Source organism: Asparagus officinalis, chromosome 10 (assembly GCF_001876935.1).
Source record: "Asparagus officinalis chromosome 10, Aspof.V1, whole genome shotgun sequence".
Lineage (NCBI taxonomy): Eukaryota > Viridiplantae > Streptophyta > Magnoliopsida > Asparagales > Asparagaceae > Asparagus > Asparagus officinalis.
The window spans coordinates 30,219,222-30,241,614 of NC_033803.1; the positions used below are offsets into that span (position 1 = coordinate 30,219,222).

General features: G+C 34.6%; 1 protein-coding gene across 1 annotated transcript; it reads left to right on the forward strand.

The window, feature by feature from the left end:
• LOC109826594 (zinc finger MYM-type protein 1-like) lies at nucleotides 9,573-11,786 on the forward strand. The gene is made up of 3 exons (XM_020393619.1): nucleotides 9,573-11,042; nucleotides 11,161-11,401; nucleotides 11,680-11,786. The coding sequence occupies exons 1-3, from the start codon at nucleotides 9,573-9,575 to the stop codon at nucleotides 11,784-11,786; spliced, it is 1,818 nt and encodes a 605-aa protein (XP_020249208.1).

Here is a 22,393-nt window from a genome sequence, read left to right on the forward strand (position 1 = left end):
GGTTGGGGGGGGGAGGGGGGGAGGGGGGGAGAGAGAGAGAGAAAGAGAGAGAGCGAGAGAGAGAGAGAGTGTGTGTGGGTGTGTTTTTTTTTTTTTTTTTTTTTTTTTTTTTTTGGGGGGGGGGGGGTGTTTACAAAAAAAATACTATTTTGGTAATTTTGCTTTATTTAAAATAGTGAAGAGGATCTACATTCCAAAACTTTAGCTTAGGGTCTGTTTGGTTCGTTTCCTTCACTTTTTATAGATAATTTTCCTTCACTTTCTTGTGTTTCCTTCACTTTCGAGCATGTTTGTTTCGCATAAAATTGAGCTGAAAGTGAAGGAAAGGCCCAATTTGAAAACTGACGTTGAAAATTCTGTCAGTTTTTTTCATTTCCGACTGTTTGTTTCGTTTTGAGCGGCGAAAGAAAAGGGCGCTGAAAAATGGTGATTTGCAGAAAGTTTCTTTCCGTCCCTAAAACGCCGATTTTGGTGGAAAGTGATTAAAGCTCTTTTTCCCCCTCTCCTTTCACCCTAAGGTTCTGATCACAGCGTCGTTCCTTCCCTCCATTTTCTCCCGCCTCCTGCTCTCGCTTCCACTCCGATTTCCCACATCAACTTCGCACCACTTCCTCTTCCTCCAGCTCTCGTTCTCACTTCTTGATGCCATTCTCATGTGTAAGCGAGCTCGATCTTCATCCGTTTTGAGCTCTTGCGATCTTGAGATCGCTGTTCTTGAGATCTTGCGATTGATTTGGGGATTTGAAAGAAGGTCGCCGTTCTTGAGATCTCGCGCGCTACTCAGGTAAAAAAAAACTTTAAACGCCTTTTGTTCTTGAGATCTTCAGCTCTTGCTCCGATTTGAGCACTGTTTTTTGCTCCGATTTTGAGCTCTGACATGTGGATTTTCATGGTCTGTTTGAGCTTTGATCTGTTTGAGCTCTGATCTGTTTGAGCTCTGATTTTGGGCATTAATTTTATTTAACTTAATATATATGCTTTGGTTGTTTGCCTCAACTATTAATCTGAGTTCATGCTAACATGAATATTAATAGCAATTTCCGATAATTATTTGCGTAAAAACAAATTAGTAATTGACTACGTTATTTATCATGAATGAAGGGCACAGTTTGCAAATTTTACCATGCTTAAACAACCTCGTGGTCTACTACGTTATAATTTTTTCCAATATTAGTAGCAATTTCGTGGTCTTTTTGACTATGTTATAAATTTTTCCATGCAAATTTATCATGAATGAAGGGCACAGTTTGCGTAAAAAGAAATTAGTATAGTCGAAAACCATTTTATTTCTTTGAATGATGGGAAATTAGTCAATTTTTATGGCTAGAAACTCCTTGTCTGCATTCAATTAGTTGATAGGTTCATAGTTATGGACTTTCTTGTCCTTGAGAATGGCCTTTGTTTTTGATGAACTGAATACGAACTAAGAAACAAATTGAAAAATTAATTTGAAGGCAAACATTAAATGTGATGACAAACAATAAGCGCTAAGTGTGTAAAATCTTCGATAGCTCATTTTAGTGACTTATTAATGGCATTCTTCTCCATATACATATTGTAATTACCATTCTTCTTGGTCTAGGGATAAGAAGAGAAAAATATGTATTTTTAATTGTGGGTCATGGAACAGGCTTGAAGTCATCATATTGAACAATGTGACCTGATTTGGTGTGTGGTTGGTCTTTGGCATTTGGTTGTGTTGGCCTTTGGTCTTTGGTTGTGTTAGCCTGTGGTTGGTCTTTGACATATCTTGGCCTTTGTTTCAGTTGTGTTTTTTGTGGTTTTAGTTTGTGCTTTCCTTGGTTGCAGCCTCTTGTTGCTTGGCCCTTAGACCCTAAATTGTTGTGTTGGCCTTTGGTTGGCCTTTGGTCAGCCTGGATTTGGTGTGTGCTGTTTTCATTTGTACTTTTTTGTGGTTTCCTTTGTCTACTTGACATGTTGCAATTGGTGTTTGTTTGGCCTCATGTTGCTTGGCCTTTGGTCAGCATGACTGTGTCGGCCTTGGTTTCAGCTCTTAGTTGTGTTGGTTTGCCGCGCCAAATGTTGGTTGTTTGACCTTTAGTCTTTGGTTGTGTTGGCCTTTGGTTGGAGCATTGATGTGTCAAATAAACATTTTCAAGCGAGGAGTTCAAGTGGACTTTCCATCATCTTTACCACCTCCGAAATTAGCATTGGAATAACCGAGGAGTTCAAGCGAATCAGCTTGATAAACTAATCTATGAGTCAATGTACCTCTGATATACTTCATAATCTTTTTAACAGCTTCTCAATGTGCTAGTCCTAGATTACTTTGATATTGATTGACTAGACACAATATAAGCTATATTAGGTTTGGTACACAACATTGCATGCATCAAGCTTCCAATTGCTTGAGTATAAGGAACATCTAATGGCTTTTGCCCCTCTCCAGGGCTTTGCTCTTAACATAATCTCTTTCATATGATCAACAGAGTTGGCGCCGGATTAGAATTCTCCATTCCAAACCTTTTAAGAACTGATCTTAAATATTTTTCTTAGTTTAAACTTAGCATTCTAGACTTTTTATCTCGAATTATTTGAATTCCAATAATATATGATGCATCTCCTATGTCTTTCATCTCAAACTTTTCGATGAGATCTGTCTTGATTTTACTCAACATTTCTATGTCATTTCCAGTGATCAATATATCATCCACATATAAGGATAAGATAGTAAATTTTCTCCCACTTTTCAAGACATATACACAATTATCTAATTTATTTTAAATAAAACTAAGTTTAGTTAATACATCATGAAATTTAAGATACTATTGTCTAAAAGACTGTTTTAAACCATATAGAGATTTTATTAATTTGTAAACTTTATGTTCCTGTCCTTTCACCTGAAAACCTTCAGGTTGTTGCATATATATCGCTTCCTTCAACTCTCCAGTAAGGAATATTGTTTTAACATCCATTTAGAATAACTTCAAATCAAGATATGTAACTATAGCCAAAATAATTCTAATAGATGCAAATTTAGCTACAAGAGAATACATCTCCTAAAAATTTATTCCTGCCTTTTGGTTATAACCATTGGCAACTAACCGTACTTTGAATTTATCAATAGATCTAACAACATGATATTTACTTTTTAGCACACATTTGCATCTTATGGCCTTTCTATTTTCTAGTAGGTCACATAACTCTCATACCTTATTTTTTTCTATAGAATCAAGTTCTTCTCTCATAGATTCAAGCTATAAAGCTGATTCATATGATTTCATCGCATCAGAAAAGGTTAAGGGATATTATTCTTCTATATTTGTATCTACCGAGAAACAGGATAGCTCACATGAATACAAATAGTAATCATCCATCCATGAAGGTTGTGTTCTTGGCCTTTTGTTGTCTACAACCGGTTGATGAGGTATATTATTTTTCATAGGTATTTCATCATTTTTAAGATTAGGTTCATTCATAATATCATGGTCATTAGTACGAACAATACTGTAATAATCACCATCTATTATAGTTAGAGGTTTTGTTTCCTCTCGAACTTATTCATCTTCTTCTAGATTCTCTAGAAATATAGCATCTCTGCTGTCAATGACTCCTTTTATTTATTATAGAACTTATAACCTTTTGACTTTTTTGAATACTCTATGAATCTACACTTTATTGTTTTAAACTCCAACTTATCTCTAAGTTGACATGAAATAAGAACATGGGCTATAGATCCCCACTTCTTGAGATGACTTAAATTAGGTTTTCGCTCATTCCATAATTCATAAGGTGTAGATACAACTGATTTGATGAGAATTCTATTTAAAATATTGTTTGCAGTTAACAATGCTTCCCCCCAAAAGTTTTAGAGAGACCAGAATGAGACAACATGCATCTAACTACATTAAGCAATGCTATATTCTTTCTTGCAGCAATATGTGACGCCCCTGGGTTCACACAAGGCTGCAGTCCCAGGTGAAATCAAGAATGTCAAACCTGCCATGCACCACACCGTGCAATAACATGTTTCACCATCACAATTAACATCTATCTAGTAGAATCAACAACAGGTGTAGGTACAAAAGCAAGTAAAAGATATTGCAAGAATCAACTGATGAAATAATAGTGATCACATTAATATCTCATCATCCAACATACAGAAATATATAGTCAATGTCAGAATAGATAAACGGGAATGCTCAATAAGTCTCAAATATAAATATCCGACAAGAGGAAATAAGGCACACAGCCTTTACAACTTCTAGAATAAGACTCTCAAATGTCTAAACAAAAATCTACTATGAAACTCCAAAAGAAAATATATAACTAAATAGACGGCTGAAGCTAAAATGCATCGCCATCAACCTGCGACTCTCCGGGCTCCTGGCTCGTTACCTGAAAGGGGAAGGGACAACGAGCGTCAAAGCGCTAGCGAGCAACATCACAACCAACCCCAAGGGAACATGGCTCGTTGTATAAGAAAAATACAGTTAATACATAATAGATCTAAAATCATTGATCTTACTAAAGAGAATTTAAGTATTTAGAAATTTACAACACGAGCATAGGTATGTCGAGCGAAATAATCCAAACAAGGAAACCCTCATGTATATACCTTGTATCTCAAATTGTAAATCCCTAAACACTAAACCCGAGGTTCTAGTACAGGAAACAATAATAAAAGAAATACAACTAATCTCAGAGCATAAATATAGTGCCATGTCATAGCTTACACACGCATCTCGGTGTACATGTCTAGACTTGTGTCAAAAGTCAACCCACATGTACAGATAAATCATTAACATGGTAAACTAGGGTCAGGTTATCGAGGCGACCCCGAAAAGCAACTCAAACAGATCAAGAATCTGTAAAACATCTCATCAGTCGACTGATGTGTCGACTGATGACGTCAGTCGACTCATATGTCGACCGGTAAGGCTCAGGCAGCACAACCTCAGCTCACCAGTCGACTGATCAGTCGACTGAGAAGCTGAGAAAACACAATCAGCCCGTCAGTCGACTGATCAGTCGACTGATGACTGAAAATTTTCCCGTCGGTTGACTGATCAGTCGACCGATAGACTGCAGAAACTCTGTACAGGTTGTTATTTACCCAAAATTCGATCTAAACTCATCCCCATCAATCCTAAGCATGAAAAATACTGATATTAACATGTATGAACTAAACTGAAACAAAAATCTCATGTGTGAATACATAAGCAAAACCCTAAACATGTGTATTTATGTTTTAAAACAATTTTAAAACAAAGCTCATGTTAAATCTCTTATAAAAACATTTCAGATCTAGATCTTTGATTCACAAAAACGTTGGTGGGTTTTTAACATTCTGAAATCACATATCTTCCCACTATATGCTATAAAAATCAATTCTTTGTACAAAAATTACATTTTTGGCTCATTAAAACTCATAAAAATCCTTTGAAAACGTTTAGAAAAATAGGACAAGGTTGAGCGAGATGTTACTCGCCTCTGGGGTGATGAGAAACTCTTGGATCTGAGAGAGAGTGATTCCCTTTCGCTGCAATGTGAAGATCTCGACGAAAATCCTCCAAGTTCTTCCCCAAATCACCAAGAACAAAACTAGGGTTTGAGATAGGGGAGAGGGGGCTAGGGTTTTCTCAGATCTGAAGATGAGAGGGGTGATTTCGGGTGAAAACGAATATATGTGAACAGCTAAACCCGACCCAAACCCGAACCAAAACAAAACAGACCCGAAACCTAAAAAACTGGAAATCAGCGTATCAGTCGACTGATGTGTCGACTGATACAGTCAGTCGACTGATGTGTCGACTGATCTGGAAAATTTCAGTTTTTGTGCATGTTTTGCTTATTTGCAAAACCAACGCACAAAACTCTACACCCATACTCTTATATCATCTCAAATAACTTGTTATCATGCACTTCAATGACCTCAAGCTATTTATCATAAAAAAATTATTTATTTACTAATAATTCACATATATTCATATAAAAATTACGGGGTTCTACACAACATCATTCTGTTGTGGAGTATACGATATTGTTGTATACCTTTTAATTTCATGCTAGATATAATAACTCTCAATTTCTTTAGAGTTATATTCTCCACCTCTATCAGTTCTCAAATTTTTAATTTTTAATCCAAGGTTATTTTCAACTTCTGTCTTATACCTCTTAAAGCAGTCAAAAGCTTCTAATTTTCTGGATATAAGATAGGTGTGTGCAAACTTAGAATAATCATCTATAAAAGTAATAAAATATTCTTTATTACTATGAGTTTTTACATTTAGGGGACCACAAATAGCCGAGTGTATCAACCCTAAGAGTTCATTGGCTCTTTGTCCGCCAATGTAAGATTTTCTAGTCATTTTACTAGTTAAACAATGTTCACATTATGGCAATTGAACATTAGATAGTGCATGAAGCAAGTTCATTCTGATAATTTCTTTTATTTTTGAAATACTAGCATGTCCTAATCTAGAATGCTATAATTCAGACTCAGAAATATAACATGACAAGTAATTTAAATTCAAAATTTTATTATCAAAATTATTATAAACTACTGGAAGAATACATAATTCATGCTCAGGCACATATTTCCCATAGCATACACTTTATTATTATTGCCTATGGAAACTCGGTTATTGTAGAACCTAACTTCCAGTCCTTTCTTCATTAAGCTGGGAACAGAAATCAGATCGCGCCGAATTTTTGGCGCATAAAACACATCTTTGAGGACAGGAACACTATCCCCAAGATCCAATCTATACGAAGTAATACCTTCCACATCGAGATATGTATTATTTTCCATATAGATTATCTGTTCTCCTTTCTTCAGCTTGGTGAATTTTGTGACCATATTCTTGTCATTTGTGATATGTCTAGTCGCACCGGAGTCGATCCACCAACCGCTAATATCCGTCATCACAGCATTGCATTCTGTCACACCGACGAATTCTATTTTGCTATTACCTCCTTGTTCTGGATGCTTATAGCCTCCCTTATTCTCCTGCTTTTCACCTTGTGGGCAATTGGACTTAAAATGCCCGAATTTTCCACAATTGTACCAGGCTCCGCAGGATACTTTCTTTTTCTTGAACTGCTGTGACTTCGGTCCTCACGGTTATGGTTTACTAGGACCAGGGTTTTTATAGCTTCCAGCATTATGTCTCTGGCAAACATAATTCAGCTCTTGCTGTACCATATTCAGTTATGGTTCTTTCCTACTGGATATTAATTCTATGTTCTATCGCTAGGTGCTTAGGAAGATTAGTGACAGATTTAACGACATGGTTCATTTTCAATGTGGTGACAGTCACAGCAAGGGAAGGGGTACACTATTCAAAATGGCTACCACTTGCATTCTTTCTGGGATTTCGGTCCCAAAAGAAGATAAATCTTTAGCCATGACAATCATTTTATTTATATGCTCTACGACATTGTCTCCCTCTTGCATACGACAAGAATTATACTTATGCAAGAGTAGTTGAATGTTAACTTCAAAAACGATGTCGTACTTTTCTTTTATTGCATTTCACATGTCCATGGAAGTCTTATAAGTTTTAAAAACTTTGATCAAATTATCTTCCATGAACATGAGCATAAGGCTTTTCGCCTTTTTGCCTTTCGACTTCCACTGTTCAAACACTTTCTTTTCTTCAGGTGTTGATTTATCAGTAAGGGTTGGAACAGTGGTTTGGATTACATCATTAATATTGTCATGAATAAGAGCATATCTTATTTTTTTATGTCACAGATCATAATTACTATTATTAAATTTATCAATTTTTCCTAGTTTGGTAGAACGAGTTTACTAGCCATTCGATAAAGAACTAAAACTAAATTCAATTTTAAAAAATGTATAAGGTTGATATTTTGACAATTAGACTATAAAAAAAGTTAGAAAATAAATAAATTAAAATGAACCTGATTCTAACTCCTCTTGCATAAGGTTGAAAATTGTATAAGGTTGATTAGCTCATTTTAACCACACAAAAAGTTCAGACATCATATTTTGAACACCTAACAAAAAAGACGGGTCGCATGATTACCGAATTCCAAACAATAAAAGGAGAGAGAAACGTCTTGCACAATTTTTATTTTTTTAAAAGTAATTTCTCAGGAAATTTGTTAAATCTTGATAGTTTAAAAGTTCGGCATCAGGTAAGTCTGATTGAGAGAATGGTGATCTATGATATAGAGGAGTGGCTCATAATCAACCTCTGCTCATCTAAAGTAAGGTTTCACAGTGAATCCAGTACTTTTTAATTATTTTTTTATTCTAGTAAATTTCTACAATAATTTATTATTGTTAACTCTAGAGATATAATCTAGTACTTTGTTCTAACCTTGTATGCATTCTCATCTCTGAGATGTCACTACATGACAATGCATGCTTACTCAGGGCCAGCCCTAAGGGCAGGCGGAATTGGAAAAGTAAGAGGATTTTTATGCAAAAGTGTTAGAGGCTATAAATACAAAAACGAAAAACTCTTGGTCTCTCCGATTTCCGATGTAGCCGTCTGATCGCCGACCTCTCTTCTTATTCTCTGACTCTCTCTGAAGTGACGTTTCTTCTTCCTGACTCCATCTGAACCGTCCGCAGTCCGCTCCTCCGTCGTCAAACTCCACGACGCCGTCTCCGGCGACTCCCTCCACCCCTCCCACCAGCAAGGCAAACGCGACCTCACCGCCAGTGCCTTTGCCCTTTGGAGACTCTGTCTCTGTCTGCCATCTGCACCTTCTCTGGCCGGCGACTCCGTCAAGGTTACAAGGTATATAAGTATATTTGAATAATTGAATATTTCTATAATTCTATACAGATAACAGACTATACTTAGAATAGCATGATATCTTTGTTTCATCACTTCATGACCTAATAATACTTTTGCTTTGTTATTGATTCTATACAGCAAGAATCTGTGCATAACATTATTAACATACATGAATTAGTTGTATAAACAAAGTATGAATCTGTGCATAACATATATGAAATTATGAATCAGACTATACTTAGTATATTTGCTGATTAGTGATTAATCAATTGAAACAAAAAACCATAATATGCATACAGGTTGTATAATCAAAGTGCGGTACCTGAACAATGAAAATCAGTAGCTAGTGATCCATACTTCAAATGATTGCATCGTGTCCCAAAAAAATCTTTAAGTCCAAACTTTGTTTTTGTCTATTGAATAGGAAGAAGAGATAAAAGTGCATCTTTTAGGATTCAGGCGTGTTGATCTGAAATTTGTTTGAAGTTAAACTATTCAAATTTCAAGGTAATTTTATAACTTTATAAATTATAATATTTGTTGATCTTATGTATTTTAGTATTTGTATATAATTTTTTGTTGATTTGAAATTTGCATTGTTGATTGATCATATTTTTTTAGCGTTCATCATGCTTCCTAGAAAGTATAGTTCTGGACATGAAAAAATAAAAAAGAAACAAAAATTGGAAAAATTGAAAAAGTCTCAAGCAGGAGCGTTGGATAAGTTTTTTAGTGGTAGACATACAGAGCATGATAACGAAGAACATAATAATGAAGAAAATCAAAATGAAGAACAGAAAAATGATATAAATTGAAGAACCTACTGAATACAATATGAATATTGAAGAACCTGCAGAAGATGATAGAAACATTGAGGAACCTGCTCAACTTAGGATTGAGAGTGTCAATGAAAACATGAATGTTGACAATCCAGCAAACTGGGGCAATATTGATAAAAAATTGAGAGATCTTTTAGTAGAAAGAGGACCCAAAAGAGTTGTTATTAATTTTCCTAGAGATATTGAAGGCAGACATTTCTCTTCCGCTCATTACACTCGACAATGGTTAAATGGAGAGAAACATGATAGGAGATGGCTAATATATTCAACTTCTTTGAATGCGGTATTTTGCTTTTGTTGCAAATTATTTAGAAAAGATGGAAACAAGAATCAAATGGGTTCTTTGGTTAATGAAGGATTTAAAAATTGGAAGAATCTTAGTCATAGACTTCAAAGTCATGAAGGGAGTAGTGATCACATAAGTTGCATGAGAAGTTGGATTGAATTGGAAATGAGATTGCGTAATATTAAAATAATTGATAAAAGTGTGCAAGAAATATTAAACAAAGAGAGAGAATATTGGAGACAAGTATTATTAAGAATAGTTGTTATTGTAAAAACACTTGCTAAAAACGGTTTAGCATTTCGCGGGGATAATGAGAAGATTTATCAAGAGAACAATGGAAACTTTTTAAGTTTAATTGAAATGATTGCCGAATTTGATCCGGTAATGAAAGTGCATATTCGACGTTATCAAAGTGGTGAATCTCATAAGTATTATCTCAGTCATAAAATTCAAAATAAACTGATAGGAATGTTAGCGGGAGAGATCAAACATACAATGATCAAAATAATCAAAGAAGCGAAATATTTTGCTGTTATACTAGATTTTACTCCAGATATAAGCCATGAAGAACAAATGACTCTTATAATAAGATGTGTGGATGTTTCAGAAAGTCCAGTAAAGGTAGAAGAGTTCTTTCTAGAATTTCTTAAGGCCGACGACACGTCAGGACTGGGACTTTTTAGTGAACTTGAAGATGTATTGAAGATTCTGGAACTTGACATTTCTAATGTAAGAGGACAAGGGTATGACAATGGATCTAATATGAAAGGAAAAAATAAAGGTGTGCAGAAAAGACACCTCGAAGTAAATCCTAGAGCATTCTACACTCCATATGGTTGCCATAGTCTTAACCTCGTACTTTGCGATATGGCAAACTCTTGTCCGAAAGCTATATCTTTTTTTGGAGTGATACAACGTTTATATACTTTGTTTTCATCTTCTACTAAGCGGTGGGATATTTTCAAAGAACATGTTTCTGGTCTCACACTTAAGCCATTGTCACAAACACGGTGGGAAAGTTATGTTGAAAGTGTAAGAGCAGTAAGATTTCAAGCTATAGAAATAAGAAATGCTTTAATTCACTTGGCAAGTATCGATGGAGATCCAAAAATAAAGAGTGAAGCTGAGTCCTTAGCAACAAATGAAATTGAGAATTTTGAGTTCTTATTGGGTATGATTGTTTGGCACAATTTATTATTTTCTATTAATTTTGTTAGCAAATTTTTGCAAAAGGAAGACATGCAAATTGATATTGCTATAGATCAATTGAATGGGCTTATATTATTTTTTTGAAAAGTACAGAGAAAATGGATTTAAGGAGGCCATTACTGAAGCTAAAAAGGTTGCATCTGAAATAGAAATTGAAGCTGTATTTCGTGAAAAGCGTATCATTCGCAGGAAGAGGCAATTTGATGAAAGTGCTACTGAAGAGACAATATTATCTCCTGAAGAATCATTTAGAGTTAAATACTTTCTATATATAGTGGATCAAGCTATTTCTTCTTTTAAGAGTAGGTTTGAACAATTTTGGTATTATGAAGAAGTCTTTGCGTTTTTTATTTGATTTGAAGAAATTCAACATTGTTGATGATGCTAGTTTGAAGGCTTATTGTGCGAAACTTGAAGAATTTTTAAAGCATGACAGTCATTTTGATATTGACGGCGAAGATTTATTTTTAGAGTTAAAACTTTTGAGAGAATACTTACCAAAAGAAACAAAAAAGCAATTGATGTGCTGAATTATTTGAAGAAATTGGATGGTACTTTTCCGAATGCTTGGATTGCTTACAGAATATTGTTGACCATACCTGTTACTGTTGCCTCTGCAGAAAGAAGCTTTTCAAAGTTAAAATTGATCAAATCTTATCTTCGATCAACTATGTCACAAGAAAGATTGAATGGCTTAGCTATATTGTCAATTGAGAAAAATGTAGTGGAGAAGCTTGATTATACAAGTTCAATTAATAATTTTGCATCTAAAAATGCAAGAAGATGCTTCATAAAGTGATACTTCTATTGGTTCATTGATCTTGTTTTGGGAATGAGAGTGTTAGGGTGTGACTTGTAGGCCTTTGGTCAGAGTGGGTAGCTTAGAAGAACTACATTGTGTTTGATTCTTGGGGTTAGTTATAATATCTCTTGGTATGTAGGCAGCCCTAAAGTTACTTGGGTGCAACATTTTTTTTTTTTTAAATCTTAAATATAGGAGGGCCCCTTTAAGATTTTTGTTCAAGTTTTTGCCTAGGGCCCCCGAATGCTCAGGACCGGCCATGTGCTTACTCTTGCTCTGTTACGTATTGTTCATTGATTACTCTTGCTCTGTTACGTATTGTTCATTGATTTTACTTGCTAATATTTACCATTGGTTTTTATTTCATTAAGAAGCCTTACATATATATACTTTAATTGTGGCATTGAGGTTGACCAAAATTACTGTATTCACGGAGGCTAGGGGTGTATTAATTCTAAATATTTACTTACCAGGATTGTATTATAACCATTAATGTATCATATCTACATGCAATTTTCAAGAGCATATTCACAGGTGGTTGCCAGAAAATAAGTAATGCAGGTAATTAATTGTCTTATTTTTATTATAACGTAACAGTTAGTTTTAGCATATTGGCTTTTGGTGTTTACTACTGCGCACGATATTTTGGAAACATACGCAGATGTTATCAGCTTGGTCCCCTCACCCGCAGCAAACTAACCATATCAACAGTACAGCTTCAACTCATGTGTGGCAATTACTAATTGAACAATTTTTCAAAACAGTTCCAAAAATATTTTTATTTTTCAAAATCGACCCGATTTTTTTTATTTATCAAAATCGACCCACTTTTTGCCACATGGGCTTAATGAAGTTCCTAAACAGTCGGGGTTAGTAACTCCGACTGTTTAGGAGGGTGTTAAACCCCAATTAGAACCCTTAAACCCGAAATTTTCATGTTCTAAACAGTCGGGGATATCCTAAACAGTCGGGGTTGACTGTTTAGGAACGTCATTAAGCCTACGTGGTAAAAAGTTGATCGATTTTGATAAATAAATAAATAATGGGTCGATTTTGAAAAAAAAATTTGGGGCTGTTTTAAAAAATTCCTCTTACTAATTTATTTTTGCCTCATTTGAGACCGTACGTCGGATATATTTATGTTGGGTTTGGATTCTTGTAAACGCATGAAACCTTGTGAAACATACAAGATTTCATGTTCTTGTTGACGTAACTAACGTTGTAAGAAGGGTAGCACTAGGACCACACCTCCAACCACACCTCCAACCACATCCCCTCTCTTATTTGCTACAGTGTATCGGGCCCCACATGTGATTTTTAAAATTTAAAATCACGTGGGACCTGATGCACTGTAGCAAATGAGAGAGGGGGTGTGGTTGGAGGTATGGTTGGGGGTGTGCCCCTATCATTTTCCTTGTAAGAAATGTTCATGTTCCACACATAAAATAGGAGTGAATAGGGAACTTGAATAGTGTTGCTTGGGTCCCTTCATTTATGCTCGCCAAATTTTATAGTTCCTAGATATATATATATATTTTTTACAAGTTGAAACTTAATTTTGTGATAATTTTGTGATGTTCAATGTAGTTCTAAGTCTCGGACACGCAAGCATGGAATCTCCTTTCAGTGTAAGTATGAAATCTCCTTTCTGTGTAAGCGCATATATATGGAAATGCAATTGGAATTTTAGTTATTAGGCTTGGTTGTCATAATAGCTATGAGACCTTTTTAAGGCTTCATATATTGCCATAATTTTCATTATGAAACCATACTTTTATTTTCTTCTCTTCTCTCCTTAGCTAAATTTATATCGGTGCATTGTTTCTAGTTCGTTTCCTCATCTTTGGCTCTTTGATAAGATTAGTCCTAAAGGCTGTCAGCAGTGAAAGAGCATATCTATATCAAGTCATCAAGAGGCGTCTTCCAAGTTTTTATGTCCATTTGTAAGGATGATTCCCATTGGCATAGAAGAAATTTTGTGGCAATTGAGTCCTTTTCATAAAATATGTTTTAAATGTAATAATTTTTTTTAAAAAAAATATGTACTTGTCATTATTTATATTTAAAAAAAAATAAAAACCATTTATCAACGGTTCTTTCCGTTCTTAATACACATTGGAATTTGCTAACTTGAAATTTCATCTTCTGTCAAAGAAACTCTAATAGCAACGGTTCATTTATATGCAACGGTTGTAAACCGTTGCAAGCTGCAAATAGCTAATTGTAATGGTCTTATTAGCAGTGAACTATTTGTAACAGTTTTAACCGTTGCTAATTTATTAGAAGTGGTCCAAATAGTTACTAATAGGCCTATTAGCATCGATTTGAACCGTTTCTTATAGGTGTGTTTGTAGTAGTGAAAATGGTACAATCTTCGCAAATGAATTCAGCCACCCTGGGGATTATAACTTGGGGGGCGGGTGTGGTGGTTAGTTAAGAGGAGCTATAAACTAGAGCTGGGATAATTAATTTATAGGATAAATTTATATAATGTTAGTCAATCAGAACTTTTATTGGGATAAAATTTTACAGTGTTAGTTAACTAGAACTCTAACAAAACTAGAACTGAGATAATTGTACAAAATTATCCTACCTTTTTATTTTTCAATACAAAAATGAGAGTTCTAGTCTCTCAAATTATCCAAAGTTTTAGTTTGGAACTAGGTAGTAAAAAACTAGAACTCCTATTTATTTTTTTATTTTTTTTTCTTTGCTTCTTTCCTACTATGGTCATCACGATCATTAGACCATGCCATTAGATCAAATCTCGTCTCCTCTTAGTCATCTCTAATATTTTCTTTTTTACCTAATATTATAATTATATAATTAATTTAGGAAAATGTGAAAAACTTTTTTTAGACTTGTATTATAATAATAATTATAAAATAAAAAAACTACAACATATATTATAATAATAATTGTTAATACCTTATAGTCTAACTAAAAAACATTCTCATAAACACTTATCACTCAATAATAGTATGTTTAAAATACATAAATAGTATTTATATCCTTAAAATGCATAAATATATATTTCATAATTATAAAATTTTATTTCACTTTATCTTATCAAAATATCTCACTTCACAAAATTATTCCTATTTATCCCACTAAAATATCCCACTAGCAAAAACTATTCAATTTTAATAATTATCCAATTGACTAACACCCCCAAAAATGTCATGTGAATTTGAGGACAATAATTTTGGTATATATTTATTGTATAATATCTAATATTTAAAGTGAAATATTTATCTTATTTAACATAAGACTAATATGGTTATAATTTATAATATATATAAGCTCTTATGTTTAGTGCAAGAATCATTATAGTGTAATAAATAGAATAAATTGAATAAAATTTCAGGAATGTGATTAAAATTTATAATATATATTTAGTTTTTAATACTAGTTCTCATGTTTATTGCAAGAATTATAAATATAGTGTAATAAATAGAATGAATTGAATAAATTTCGAGGCATTGTTGAGAATTAACAAAGTTTGGAAGGACAAAGTGTCAATCAAAAGTTTTAATAACTCAATCCTCTTTTATAAGTAGTATAGATAATATAGGGAGCAACTAGTTGGTGGATAATACTTTCTCCTTCTCCACTTATTTCTTTAAATTGTTCTAATAAATACTCACAACCTCAATTAATCCATAGCAATTTTATGCGTCTATCAAACTGATTATCAATATAATTCAAGGTACGCTAAAGCAACCTTGCGGTTCAAAATTTTGTGGAATCAGATAAACGCAAACATAGCGTGCGGATTCGCGGATTCATCTAGAGTAATATAAGGTCCAGACTGAACTTTCATATTGATTGAAATTAGAGTTTTTAACAGAGAGTTAAAATAAGACTAAGTCTACATCTTGAAGGTTGTTGTAAATATAAATACAATGAATGTGGACATTATTAGAAAAAGACTCTTCACCTACTTGTGACTTTTAGTATTCTCTTCCACATCTATATAATGTAATCCATGGAAGACAAAATGAATTGATGGAGGAATGAGGAAGATGAATAAAATGAGAATTGCTTTTCTCCCTATTTCTTCTCTTGTCTATTTACATTTACATTTCATGTTTGATTCTTACTTTTGATATGTGATGTATGTAGATACAACAACGAGATTACAACACGTTATCAGCACGAAAGCTCTAGCTAGCCGGTTTGTACTCGTCAGGAAGGCTGTCAACTGCTAGCTCTGCAGTGGGTTAGGGTTTCATAGTTCCAACGATTCCATGCGTCAAGAGAGCTAGACTTCGACGAGTACGATTACTTGGAGAAAATAGTGGAGGACGTCGAGATCCCCAAGGAGAAGAGGAAGGACGACTATTGAAAGAGATATTTATGAGTTTTTCTCGAAAGCCGGAAAGGTCAACCTGTGATGGTTAAACCGTCGGAAGCATAAAAGAATCAATTTATGTTGGCAATCTGTATTTCAACATTTCAGAAGATCAACTTCGTAAGGTTTGTCTTATAATCCATAAAGTTTAATGGTATTTAACTTGCATTTGGCCAATCAATGTTTGCCAAGGCTGATCATGCTTTTAAAAGAGATTTGCATTCATTTTATTTCATATATAACTAAAGTAGTTAAATGGTTTTAAGAACTGATAGGGAATGATTTTTTACTCATAAGTGTATTTCCATCTTATGCAAAACTCACAGTTTAGAGCTTGCCATTTCATAGCACATCTCTGCGTTTATAAGCGGTCCATTTTTTAATTGCTAATTACACTGATTCTCCTTCTCCACTGAAATTATGCAATATTAGTTTTCTATCCAAAATTGTCTTAGTGGAGTTTCGAATCTTGCCAGAAGCAAACATTTGAAAGATAACATTTATGAAGATCTTTAGAAAAAGGAGCTTGGTGATTTTGGTAATCTTATTAAAATGTGAATATTTCTAATTTCTCATGCACTAATATTTCGTACCCATGATTAGTGCACTGTGATATATGATAGTAACTATTACTTGTCTTTGGCCTTGAACGTTCATTTTTACTGACACACCTGTGATTTTTTTATATCTCATGATTCTTTAAGTATCTTTGCCCAGAAGTCAAACACTTTAAATTTTCTCTCTATCAATTAAGACGTGAAAAATTAAATGCATCAGTGAAAAAGTATTCATTTTTCTGGGTAATCCCTGAAGGATCGCTTTGATCTATGGAAACCAATAATCTTCCCTCAAACGTAACTAGCAGACTGAATCAGAACTTTTTGGATTTCAAATACATGACTAAATATGATTCAGCTCTGTACCAAATTATCTAGCAGTTGAAACTCTGTAAGCAGAACATTACAGACAGTGATAAAATTAATCGAAAAATTCTTTTCCCTATTCCACGCAAATAATATTGTACTCCAGCAGTAGTACATGACCAAGAATTACACTTAGCATTCTGAATTGATTAGTAGTCGCAGAGAAGCACAATCAATTGATGATTAGAAATCACAATGTCAAACTAGTTGGCTTACGAGTTGTGTTTGTAGCACATACTACAATTCAGAAAATTACTTATACGCGTGGACAAGGGGGAGGCTATGAACATAATAGGAGATCTTATCCTGTAGCCATTTTTGGATTTTAAACCCTCGACTGAATACAATTCAACAAGTAACTTTGTACTCTTACAATAGTACAACTAAAAGCATTATGAACTAATCCTTACATTAGTAGTTGTTAAAAACACAACCAGCTGTTGTGAGAAACCATAATGCAAGTTTAATTGGTTCAGTCGTAGTGCCTGAAGCACATGTCATAATTCAAATTAATATTCATAAGCTCGGACGAGGGGGGGGTAGTAGATCTTATTGAGGTGGTCAAGGTAAACTATGAGGTTTCTCTATATTTGGATTCTATACATTTGTCAGACAATTCTAATTTATCTTGATTTTTGCTTTAAACTCTTGTGAACCTATGTGGTTTTTATTCATATATGTATATTTTAGAATTTGTCTGACCTAAAATACAACATGTTACGATGAGTTTGAGATTTAGGGACCCAAATTCTTTTAAATTATGGCATGAGCGATTGGGTCATCTTGGGCAAAATATGATTTGTCGGATTTCCTTAAATTAAATGGGGGCATTCAAACCAAATTCGACCAACTGCATATCATAATTTTTCCCCTTTATCTAATACGTGGTGAAGAAGCGAAACATTTCTCATCTGCGTATTATTTATTTGCAGTCCATGTTTGTATATCACCACCATAGCGTACCTCTATGGGACCTCGGTGAAGGTACATACATTATTTATGAAACTCCGTCAATAATTTAGTACCTATGGCCCATGTTAGGGGATCAATTTATAATTTAGTACGCTGACTGCATTTTTATTGAAGATCAATTCTCGACATTAGGGGGGGATTAGTGCCCAAAATACAAAATAATGTCAAGATATTTCATTGGTGAAAAAGATCTTCAATATTTTTATCCACGTACTAGTCAAACTGAACCAGAAGTTCACATGATAATCTGCTAAGAAAAGAGTGACTAAGCCCCATATTCATGTTGAATATATCATTGATGATTTGGTATGCCAGAAGCATATTGTGCCAGAAACATATAAAACATGTTAGTGTAAAAGATAAAAGTCCGCGACAAACTAAATTATATATATAGAAAGACAGTCACTCTCATAACCTCCAGAAGAGGTTCATCCTGAAGATAGAATCTCCAGTAAATTGCACGTGCACTATATAATCACAATACTGGAGATGCGGAACGGCCAAATCCAAACGTTAAGGGAAATGGCGAGGATTTGGTTGACATAAAATAAGAATTGAAGTGGCCACGAATTTGTGAAAAAGGAGAAATATATAATATAAATATAAAAGTTGTCGACAACATAGTTGCCTCTATAGTTGCTCTTACTATCTCCGAAATTAATCTGGATCCAGAACCTAAGTCGGTAGTAGAGTGCTTGAAGCACTCGGACTAGGTGAGATGGAAAGTGGCAATTGAGGCTGAGCTGAACTCGCTAAAGTATTTTTGAACCTGTAGTTCATATATCCCTGCAGGATATAAATGGGTCTTCGTAAGAAAAATAAATGAGAATTGTAAGGTGGTGAGATATAAAGCGAGATTCATAGCTAAATGGGTTCACGCAGAGACCCAACATTGATTTAGATGTAAAATATTCTCCTATTAGTGATTGTATTACGTTCCGCAAGTTAATACATATGGCAGAAACTATGAATTTATATATGCAGTATATGTACGTCATGACCACATTTTTATATGAGTCATTAGACGCTAATATTTTTATATGAAAGTCCCTGATGGACTTAAAATTCCTGAATTAAGAGAAAACAAGAATCGCAACATGTATAGCATTAAATTATAAAGGTCGTTATACGACTTGAAACAGTCGGGTAGAATGTGGTATAACTGACTGAGCGAGTTCCTTCTGAAGAGGAGATATGCAAATAATGATGTCTGCCCTTGTGTGTTTATAAATGGCTTTTGTATTATATCAGTCTATATTGATGATATAAATGTTATTGGAATGCACAAGGAGCTTACAGAAGCTAGCTCATGCCTAAATACGGAGTTTAAAATAAAAGACTTAGGAAAAACCAAGTTTTGTCTCGACCTGCAGATCGAGCATTTTCCCAGAAGGAATTTTTCTACACCAGTCAACCTATGTGAAAAAGGTTTTGGAAAGACTTTATATGGATAAATCTCATCCACTTAGCACACCAATGGTCATTCGATCCCTCGAAGTGGATAAAGACTCATTTAAACCCAAAGAAGATAATGAAGAAATGTTAGGGCCAGAAGTTTCCAATCTGAGCACCATTGGAGCACTTCTTTATTTCGCAAATTGCACCAGGCCTGATATTGCATTTGCGGTGAACTTGCTAGCAAGGTATAGTGCTTCTCCTATAAGGAGGCATTGAAATGGCGTTAAACATTTCCTTCGCTATCTTCAAGGTACAAAAGATCTTGGACTATTCTATAAAAGAAACCAAGATATGACATTGGTGGGCTATTAGAACGCTGGCTATATATATGATCCCCATAACGCCAAATCCCAGACTGGTTATGTTTTTTCTCTGTAGTGGTACTGTCGTTTCTTAGAGGTCTGTTAAGCAGACTATGGTGACTACTTATTATAACCACTCAGAGATTATCGCTTTATATGAGACCTCACGAGAATGTGTATGATTAAGATCGTTGATACGACATATTTTTGGCTCGTGTGGTCTAGCGAAAGATGATATTCCCCCCAATATCCTTTATGAGGTCAATGCAGCTTGTGTTGCACAAATGAGCAGTGGATATGTAAAAGGAACCATGACAAAACATATTACGCCAAAATTCTTTTATCCACATGAGCTCCAAAAGAATGGCGAAATCACCATCGAAAAAGTTCGCTCAAGTGACAATCTTGCAGACTTGAAAGACTATCTTCTTCAGGGGGAGCAAATTCTTAAAGAACAATCCTGGAGATTGGGTCCTGAAGGTCTATTATCATAATTTGCCCCTTTTCGCTAAGTTTTGTCCCATTGGGTTTTTCTTAGAATAGACTTAGAAGATTGTCATCATCAGGGGGAGCGAATTTTCAACGTAATCCCGAAGATTGTGCCTTGAAGGACTATAGTTGTACTCTTTTTTCCTTTTGCTAAGTTTTGTCCCACAGGGTTTTCTTAGCTAAAGGTTTTTAATGAGGCAACTAATGCAACACAAGTTTGGATCCCGAAGATCTATAGTTGTACTCTTTTTCCCTTTGCTAAGTTTTGTCCCACAAGGTTTTCTTAGCTAAAGGTTTTTAATGAGGCAACTAATGCAACAAGAATCTACTAATGTCGTGTACTCTTTTTCTCGACTAGTTTTTATCCCACTGGGTTTTTCTAGCGAGGTTTTTAACGAGGCATTGACATCATGTAATAATGTCCAAGGGGGAGTGTTGTAAATATAAATACAATGAATGTGGACATTACTAGAAGAAGACTCTTCACCTACTTGTGACTTTTAGTATTCTCTTCCACATCTATATAATGTAATCCATGGAAGACAAAATGGATTGATGGAGGAATGAGGAAGATGAATAAAATGAGAATTACTTTTCTCCCTATTTCTTCTCTTGTCTATTTACATTTACATTTCATGTTTGATTCTTACTTTTGATATGTGATGTATGTAGATACAACAACGAGATTACAACAAAGGTAACTAATAACTAAGTAAAGAAAAAAGAAAATTGACAAACCAATTTGTATATCAGGCCCGGTACAAGGCCCAAATTGGCCATTAGCCTTTTTCTCTCAATGACCCGAATCTTCGTTGCACGGTTATAGTCAACAAAATTTTACAACTCACGATTACAAGACTCGACCATACAATTATATCGTTTGTAATTATGCAAACAAAACCAAAATAATAAGAATAATACATAATAATGAAAAAATAATAATTAAAATTATAGATATCATACAAATGCATAGATGCTACGGTTAGCCTAAAGCCATAAAAGGGTGCGGAGCATGCAAAGATATGGAATTTGGATTCAAGCAGACGTGATCTTGATCAGTAAATTCACTGGAATCTCAGGATTCAATTCTCTTCATGCACCGGATATCTCACGTTAGTTTCTCGTCCTTTACTCATCCTTTATATCAGCACGCATAAAAAAAAAGGCGAAGAGTACGCAAAGCTAACAATTTGGTCACTATCAAGCCCCTCCATAAGAAAAATACAACATAGAATGAGCCAAAGGGAACCACCATCCTCAATCTCTTCTGACTCTCTTCAAGCTTGTGAACACATTCAACATGGCCAAATTCCTTGCCCTTTGTCCTCCATTTCTTCTTCCACTAATAAAGGTGTTTTGTTTCGGGAAATATGGATATTTAGTTCATCGCAAATTTGTCTAAGAGTGTGATTGCAATTTGTTTCACAAATGTTTGGTTTTTCAATAGTAATTGCTAAAGTAAGAGAGAGAGAATCTTGGGTAAATTCCCCTTGAATTGAATATTGAGTATGCACATATATTTATACAAGTAGAGGAGTGTGAGGTTTGTTCTCCCAAGCAATGCGGGACTAAAACCCACTACAATACACTATTATCAACAACCCCCTTCAAACTCATGTTGAATCAAACAAAGTGAGTTTGCGTACAAGAAACTGGAACCGATGAACAGGTAAGGCCTTTGTAAAGAAATCTGCAAGCTCGTCAGCGGATGAAACATGAGGAAGTAGAATTGTCTTGTCCTTAATAACTTGGTGACGAACAAAATGAGCGTCGATCTCAATATGTTTGGTCCTTTCATGAAATACTGGATTATTAGCAATCTGGATGACACTCTTATTATCACAGTAGAGAGGAGTAGGAGTCGTAACAGAAATGCCGAAATCACTGAGAAGGCGACGAAGATGAATAATCTCTTTAGCTGTTGTGGACATTGCACGATACTCTGCCTCAGTACTGGAAAGAGCAATAACATTTTATTTCTTACTTCGCCAGGAAATAAGGGAATCACCAAGAAATATACA

Bases quoted from the DNA above. Each gene is read 5' to 3' on its own strand.
- LOC109826594 (XM_020393619.1), top strand. From the start codon at position 9,573: ATGAATATTGAAGAACCTGCAGAAGATGATAGAAACATTGAGGAACCT. The intron at 11,043-11,160 runs GTTTGGCACAAT...TTTTTTGAAAAG, and splicing joins AGTTCTTATTGGGTATGATT to TACAGAGAAAATGGATTTAA. The intron at 11,402-11,679 runs AAGAAGTCTTTG...ATACCTGTTACT, and splicing joins TGAACAATTTTGGTATTATG to GTTGCCTCTGCAGAAAGAAG.